Below are 9,112 nucleotides of genomic sequence, written 5' to 3'. Positions count from 1 at the left end.
TAACATTTCAACTTTTTAAGCATGAAGTGTAAAACTAAGATTTACTTATTTAAATTACAACCTGAGTTTCACATGTAAAGATTAAGAAGATTTAAGTGTAGTTTCTATTATTGTTAACATAGACTTTATTTTTTTTCAAATGTCACATATATCTTTCATTATTTGTAGATTTATTTCTTTTATGAAGTAGTCGAATGAATCAGCTCACCCTTGACTGTAACAAAATACTGTTTGGTGACTTGTGACAGACAGGGTTTTAACCTCTGACAGCGAGATTCATTGTGGAGCAAGAGCCAATCATAGATCCTGACGACACTTGTCTCATCAAAGTTGGAATATAAAAAGCCACTTGGAATACAGTATAAAAGATTCACTGGTGTGGCAAGTTGTCTCTCAGACTGTACAGGCATTAAAATTGTGCTTGGCATTACTCAAAAGCAAAAGAAAAGTAAAAGGAAGAAATAAGAACAAGGAAAAAGATTGTATTGATTTTAAAATCATGCAGAAACTGCAAATCTATGTTTATATTTACCTGTTTATGCTGATTGTTGCTGGTCCAGTGGATCTAAATGAGAACAGTGAGCAAAAAGAAAATGTGGAAAAAGAGGGGCTGTGCAATGCATGTACTTGGAGACAAAACACTAAATCTTCAAGAATAGAAGCCATAAAAATTCAGATCCTCAGTAAACTTCGCCTGGAAACGGCTCCCAACATCAGCAAAGATGCTATAAGACAACTTTTGCCCAAAGCTCCTCCGCTCCGGGAACTGATTGATCAGTACGATGTCCAGAGAGATGACAGCAGTGATGGCTCTTTGGAAGACGACGATTACCACGCTACCACGGAAACGATCATTACCATGCCCACCGAGTGTGAGTAGCCCTCTTAGTGTATATCAACAGTTCTGCTGACTGTGGTTCTAGTGTTTATGAGAAACAGATCTATTTTCAGGCTCTTTTAACAAGCCGTTGGCTTGTATGTAAGTAGGAAGGAAGAGTTTCTCTTTTTCAAGATTTCATGGGAAATCTACTAATGAGACTGAAATCTGCTGCACTAAAAACCCAAAAGGAGATAAAATAAAATGTTTGCATGGCATTAATGTTTAGTTTAATTTGACAAATAGGAAATGCTTATGCTTTCACTGCTCAGTACCTACAAGGCAACGATTGGGAGATACTACAATGTTAAAAACCTACATGAAATTTCATGATTGCATTTAGTTGCCTGAAATAGGCATCTGTAATAACAAGTTTTTTTTCTCTAATAAAAGAGAAAAACGTCTTCTGCTAAATGCCTAGAATGACTTCTGTTATTCAAAGCTACTCCTCACGGTGTTTCTATGTTCTTTACAAATTAAAATATTTAACTTTGAAAGCTTTTACACTGGAGAGTATAAAAAATGTTTTTTTTTAATTTAATGTATTAGTAAGACCAGTGATGAAGTGACATAGCAGAATGATAATCATGAGCTTATTATCAGAAAATGCTTAAGAAATAAACATTTTAATTAAACAGGTTATGGCTCACAAAGTCCCACTTCTCCCTTGACCCCGGCACTATTGTTGAGAGTCCCTGGTTTGCATGTTTCTAGGAAGGCACATTGCTCAATGGCCTTCTAAAATATTGTTTTCTTCTTCATATGAGGGAGGAGGACTATTACCTGTAGTATCTACCTTGCTTCTGAAAGAGAATATATTTTGTACCATTGCTTTTTCAGTCATTTCAAAACGACACTCAAGGAAAGGCAGACAGTCATCTTAACAGAGAAGGCAAGACAAGAAAGATTTTATGCTATGTGTCTGCAGTCTTGCTTTAAACAGTGCTTTTATACACTTGAAACCTGACTCAAAACAGTTTCAAATACTGTTTTGCTTATTAGGCAATCATGTTACAATGCAACAAATAATTCTCTTTTAAGACTCTGCTATCTAGTCCTGGAGTAGATTTAGCTTATTTGTAAACAGTCTTGGAAAAACAAAAGGGGGGAAGAAACTGCTTGTGCTGCTTACAACGACAACCTGGCTCTAAAGACCATGTTTTCTAACTTTTGAGATAAGCCTGAATATAACATTCACATTTTTGTGCTAATTACCTGATTCGTTTTGTTCCTTTAGGGCTATTCCAGAGCCAAAACATAACAGATGTGCTATATTTTCTACTAATTCCCAGGGCTCAGTTAGTTGCTCAGCGTGTCTTGTCCCCAGGTAATTCAGGCCTGGGGGAAGGGTTCCTTCTTCCAGACTGATTGGTACAGCTGCTCAGTAAGTGTAACTACTCAGATTCCCAAAGAATTCTAAGTGGATGTTCCTCCACGGTGTCTCTTGTTCTCTCTAATCATCATCATTTTAAAATTTCATCCACTGCTCATTCTTTCATAGAATTCTCTTTAGCCCACAGTTCTCTGAGAGGGAGCAGATACCTCATAAACAGCTGAAAAAACATATATCTAAAAAATTCTGAAAAGCTAGAGTAATTATTTTCTTTGATATTTTTCTGAATTATGAATGAAATCCTACATGGTTTTTCACTTTAAAATATGCATTCACTATTCCAATGGGGGAAAAATGCTCACCAATTTTTTATTCATTTTTTATGAGAAATAATTTCAATAACTATTTTTCTTTTCTTATTCATTTATAGCTGATCTTCTAATGCAAGCAGAAGGAAAACCCAAATGTTGCTTCTTTAAATTTAGCTCTAAAATACAATATAATAAAGTCGTAAAGGCCCAACTGTGGATATATCTGAGACCCGTCAAGACTCCTACAACAGTGTTTGTGCAAATCCTGAGACTCATCAAACCCATGAAAGACGGTACAAGGTATACTGGAATCCGATCTCTGAAACTTGACATGAACCCAGGCACTGGTATTTGGCAGAGCATTGATGTGAAGACAGTGTTGCAAAATTGGCTCAAACAGCCTGAATCCAACTTAGGCATTGAAATCAAAGCTTTAGATGAGAATGGTCATGATCTTGCTGTAACCTTCCCAGGACCAGGAGAAGATGGGCTGGTAAGTGATAACTGAAAATAACATCTAGCAGCAAACATTGCTACATTTTGATTCATCATGTGAATGAATAATAGTGGAAAAATCACTACCCATTTCCTATGCTCATAAACCAGACAAAAGTATCTTACTCCAATGGTAGCTCTGTACCCAATAAAAAGTAGGTGTCTAATTTCATATCCTATGAAACACCCTCTTGATACTTTTATTTTGCATGAGGATTAAAAAAAACAGTTATGCCATAGTCCTTAACTTCTTAGGGAGTTCTTTAGAAGCGGGGATGAAATATAAAGTGCTTTTCATTGATATGCTACATGATTTCATGGATAAAAACATGAAATCTTCATAGTGGATTCTACTACATAGCCAACAAATTTAAACATATCTTTTTATCCCAGAAAAGTGCCAAATATGTTGAAATTTTTTGGTTTAGAAAAGCAGAAAAAACAAACTTGAAACATTATAATTAAAATAAAATGCTTTTATTTATAGCATGATATGTTTATATATGTTTACATAAATATGATATTTATAGTATGATACGTTTAGGCCTATATCTTATTAAATGTATCATTTTTAAGGTTCCTCATAATAAATATGTTTATTATTTTGTAGACTGTTGACTGATGTACATGTAGATTACTTTGTGAATTACCCCTAATGAAATTTAAATTTCCAGGCTACTTAACATTTGTCACCTAGCTTATTTCGAAGCTGCCTTACCATTTTTGTGCAAGGGTTTACTTAGGTGATGCCAACTAATTTAATATCAGACCAAGCAGATGACAATACTTCATATATTATAAATTTTATAAAAACCATTTTAAACCCTAGTATAAGTTTAGAGTTACTCACTGTTCTGCTTTCACAAACTTATTTAATGTGACCACACTTTTTACTTCTGAAACCTATTGACATAATTTAGAACAAAACATCATACTTGCAAACAATAAATGCTATCTTTTTAGTCTTTAAATGGTCTTGGTTTTAAAGAAGTATATAATTATTAAGTCAGATCTACTTTATTTTTTTAGTTTTATTTTTTTTTAATTTACATCCAAATTAGTTAGCATATAGTTCAACGATTTCAGGAGTAGATTCCTTAATGACCCTTCCTCATTTAGCCCATCACCCCTTCCACAACCTCTCCAGTAATCCTCAGTTTGTTCTCCATATTTAAGAGTCTCTTGTTTTGTCCCCCTCCCTATTTTTATATTATTTTTGTTTCCCTTCCCTTATGTTCATCTGTTTTGTCTCTTAAAGTCCTCACATGAGTGAAGTCATATGATATTTGTCTTTCTCTGACTAATTTTGCTTAGCATAATACCCTCCAGTCCCATCCATGTAGTTGCAAATGGCAAGATTTCATTCTTTTTGATTGGCGAGTAATACTCCATGGTATATATATATCACATTTTCCTTATCCATTCATCTGCCGATGGACATTTGGGCTCTTTCCATACTTTGGCTATTGTTGATAGTGCTGCTAGAAACATGGGGGGTGCATGTGTCCCTTCGAAACAGGACACCTGTATCCCTTGGATAAATGCCTAGTAGTGCAATTGCTCGGTTGTAGGATAGTTCTATTTTTAGTTTTTTGAGGAACCTCCATACCATTTTCCAGAGTGGCTGCACCAGCTTGCATTCCCACCAACAATACAAAAAGAGATCCTCTTTCTCTGCATCCTCATCCTCGCCAACATCTGTTGTTGCCTGAATTGTTAACGTTAGCCATTCTGACAGGTGTGAGGTGGTATCTCATTGTGGTTTTGATTTGTATTTCCCTGATGATGAGTGATGCTGAGCATTTTTTCCTGTGTCAGTTGGCCATCTGGATGTCTTCTTTGGAGAAGTGTCTATTCATGTCTTTTGCCCATTTCTTCACTGGATGATTTGTTTTTTGGGTGTTGAGTTTGATAAGTTCTTTATAGATTTTCTATACTAACCCTTTATCTGATACGTCGTTTGCAAATATCTTCTCCCATTCCGTCGGTTGCCTTTTAGTTTTGCTGATTGTTTCCTTTGCTCTCCAGAAGCTTTTTATTTTGATGAGGTCCCAAGGTCAGATCTACTTTAAATCAAAACATATTCTTTAAAATATTGTATAATTTTCCAAATGATATATGTTTCTTTAAATGTGCTACATGACAAGTGATTGACTCACAAAATGATGTGATTTTTTATAATATTAAATAACAATAATTACCAAGTCGATTTTGATTTTGATTTTGATATAGGATAAAAACCATTATTAATTATTTAAGAAAGTACTTTTTATGGGTAGTATTTTAATGATCAAAGTTGGTAATGTGACAGAAGTTTAAATTATTATTAAACAGATTATTATTAAACAAGTTAAACATAATTATTAATATGACATACTCCTCAGATCTTTCCATATAAAAAGATAAGTCTCAAATGCATTAAAAGATTGGGGCAAGGGAAGAACTAGCAAATTATTGTTTAAATATATGAATAGAAACATTCAGTGAAAAAATAAAATGAAATATTTTTTGTATCTTCTGAATCTGTCCCTCTCTTCCTCAGAGTTTTTCTTTCCAACCCAGTATGCATACTACCACCTTCATTACCCTACCTCTCTTTTTCCTATTACAATCCATAAAGGGCTGGGAGGTAACTATTTTGCTCTGGCTTTAATAGCAAGTTTCCCCAATTAAAGATCTAGGGAACAGAGGATGGATGAATATACTTATCCCTCCAGAAGTCATCAGACACATTTAGCCAACATATTTAATTAGAAGAGAGAGAACTAACTGCTTTCTTCATCCCTGCTGTCCTCCCTCCTCCTTGACTCTCCTCCCTCTGTCCCTTCCTTCCCATAAATATTTTCAGAGTATCTGTTATGTGCCAGGCATTCAGATACTCAAACCAGTAAACACAGAAATTAAAAAGACATAGATCTGACCACAGGAGAATTAGCATTGTTGCTATGTTCTTATGAGCCACAAGGGAAGACTCACGCCTAGTGTAAATTAAAATCCTTAATGCTGTGCCTTTAAAAAATAAATGTGGTATGAGCAAAATGATTAATTTCTTCAATAATGACTTCTTGAAGTAGGAAAGTGTTTCAGGACCTATTAATATTACTGATTGTTCTTTTCCTTCTCATGCAGAATCCCTTTTTAGAAGTCAAGGTGACAGACACACCAAAAAGATCCAGACGAGATTTTGGGCTTGACTGTGATGAGCACTCAACAGAATCTCGGTGCTGTCGTTACCCTCTCACTGTGGATTTTGAAGCTTTTGGATGGGATTGGATTATTGCACCCAAAAGATATAAGGCCAATTACTGCTCTGGAGAGTGTGAATTTGTGTTTTTACAAAAATATCCTCATACTCATCTTGTACACCAAGCAAACCCCAGAGGTTCAGCAGGTCCCTGCTGTACTCCCACCAAGATGTCTCCAATTAATATGCTATATTTTAATGGCAAAGAACAAATAATATATGGGAAAATTCCAGCCATGGTAGTAGATCGCTGTGGGTGCTCATGAGATTTACATTTGGTTCATAACTTCCTAAAATATGGAAGGCCTTCCCCTCAACAATTTTGAAACTGTGAAATTATGTACCACAGGCTATAAGCCTTGAGTATGCTACAGTTACTTACGCACAAGCTCAGTATATGGACTAAAAGAGAGAATATATGCAATGGTTGGCATTTAACCATCAAAATAAATCATGCAACAAAAAGTCTTATGATTTCCAGAGTTTTTGAACGAGGAGATCAAATTACTTTTATGTTCATATGTATTACAACATATCTAGGTAAATGAAAGCAATTCTCCTTGTGTTCTCATGAATTAAAGGAGTGTGCTTTAAAGTCTATTTCTTTATGGTATCATTTAATATCTACAGTAAAATCTGTATGTAGTATTGGTAAAATGCAGGATTGTTAAATACTGTCATTTGAATCATCCTCCAACACTTGAATTTATATTGTATGATAGCATACTGGTAAGATGAAATTCCACAAAAATAGGGATGGTACACCATTTGCAAGTCCCCATCCCTATTATGATCTGTACAGTACACTAACAATCCATGCCAATGGTGCTAATACAATAGGCTGAATGGCCGATATTATCGGGTTTCTCGAATAAAAAACATTCAGTAAAATAGTAAGTTTCTCCTTTCTTAAGGTGCATTGTCCTACACCTCCAAATGGGGAATGGATTTTCTTTAATGAAAGAAGAATCATTTTTCTAGAGGTCAGCATTCAATTCTGTAGCATACTTGAAGAAACTGCATTATCTTAAAAGGCAGCCAAAAAGTATTTGTTTTTAATCAGAATTTCAAAATTACAGCCTGCCTTTGCAACACTGCAGTTTTTATGATAAAATAATGGAAATGACTGATTCTATCAATATTGTATAAAAAGACTTTGAAACAATTGCATTTATGTAATATGTATACAATATTGTTTTGTAAATAAGTGTCTCCTTTTTTATTTACTTTGGTATATTTTTACGGTAAGGACATTTCAAATTAAGTCTTAAGGCACAAAGACATGTCATGGATCACAGAAAAGCAACTGCTTATATTTCAGAGCAAATTAGCAAATTAAATAGTGGTCTTAAAACTCCATATGGTAATGGTTAGATGGTTATATTACAATCATTTTATATTTTTTTACATTATTAACATTCACTTATGGATTCAGGATGGCTGTATAATGTGAATGTGAAATTTCAATGGTTTACTGTCATTGTATTCAAATCTCAACGTTCCATTATTTTAATACTTATAAATATTATTAAGCATACCAAAATGATTTAACTCTATTATCTGAAATGCAAAATAATAAACTGATGATATCTTAACAAGAATTGTTAATTTTATTTTATAATTTGATAATGAATATATTTCTGCATATATTTACTTCTATTTTGTAAATTAGGATTTTGTTAATCAAATTCATTGTACTTATGACTAAGTGAAATTATTTCCTACATCTAATGTGTAGAAACAATCTAAATTATATTAAAGTGTTTTCACCTTTTTTGAAAGACAAGTTTTATGTTATAATGGTTAATTCTGCATTTCTGATTTCACTTTATTATAAAAGTCTAATGGTTTAGCAGAAAAGTTTGGGTTAGGAATTGTAAGTCTGCTGCTCAAGTTCTCATAAGTGAAATTCCCATTAAATTGGTTCTGGTCAAGTTGCTTTAAATATACGAAAGCAAGAACTAGTTATACTTGTTTCATTTCTCTTTATCTTGACCTGAAAACTATTTATATGTTTTCATAGGTTCAATTTCCAAATGCATTGCTGTTGGCAAGGGTATATAGTCCTAGAGTTACAAGTTCTACTGAAGCCACAGGGACACAGAGAAGCTGAATTTATTTTTCTTAGCATTTAATGATACTGGAACGTTTATTTGAACTTTGGGGGCACCAATTTTCAAATTGAATTGAAAAACAATTATAAAGTACCTAGAAATCCTTAAGTGTAACACTGTATGTAATGTCTTTGAAGTGGACTCTCTTCAGTACACCCTCAGTAGTTTAGTAACTTTGCTATAAAGCAGTCTCTAAGTCTAATAGAAGAGGTAATCAAAATTCTATCTAGTGTTATGGTTCCTAAATAAGTAATTTATAATTAATGTAAATGTAATTTTTAACCACCAATGATACTACAGCAATTTACACTCATACAAACTAAGTGTAGTACTTTTTCTAACTTTAGCATGAATATATTTAACATTGACCAGTCTAGAGCTGTGAGGAGGTTGCCCCTGTTGAGTGAAGGACCAGCTATGGTGATGGGGAGAGGCCACTTTCAGTTACACACACACCAGAACCTACTTCTTCTAGGGCCATGGATACACCTGATCCCAAAGTCTGGGTTAGTTGGCCCATTCACGTACCTTGGGCTCTGGAGTACAAATAACTGGGGACCTTGGTCTCTGTCATGGGAGGAACAAACACCCTTGGTTTCTAAAGACCCAGTCACAGGACTCCCCAATCTTTATACTCACCTTTACCAAGGAGCCCCAGGATCACACCAGCTTCACTGTGTGGTAGCCCTCTTTGAAGCCCATATGATCATGAAAGAAAGCAGCAGGACCAATCTCTTT

General features: G+C 34.3%; 1 protein-coding gene across 1 annotated transcript; it reads left to right on the top strand.

The window, feature by feature from the left end:
- Positions 1 to 455: 455 nt before the first annotated feature.
- MSTN (myostatin) lies at positions 456 to 6,665 on the top strand. The gene is made up of 3 exons (XM_007094682.2): positions 456 to 872; positions 2,641 to 3,014; positions 6,146 to 6,665. Exons 1-3 carry the CDS (start codon positions 500 to 502, stop codon positions 6,524 to 6,526), a joined length of 1,128 nt encoding a protein of 375 aa, XP_007094744.2. The 5' UTR covers positions 456 to 499; the 3' UTR covers positions 6,527 to 6,665.
- The last annotated feature ends 2,447 nt before the right edge of the window (positions 6,666 to 9,112 follow it).

The sequence above is a fragment of the Panthera tigris genome, chromosome C1 (genome assembly GCF_018350195.1).
Source record: "Panthera tigris isolate Pti1 chromosome C1, P.tigris_Pti1_mat1.1, whole genome shotgun sequence".
NCBI lineage: Eukaryota > Metazoa > Chordata > Mammalia > Carnivora > Felidae > Panthera > Panthera tigris.
The sequence above is the reverse complement of the archived record's forward strand: the minus strand, read 5'-3'. Positions and strand labels throughout refer to the sequence as shown.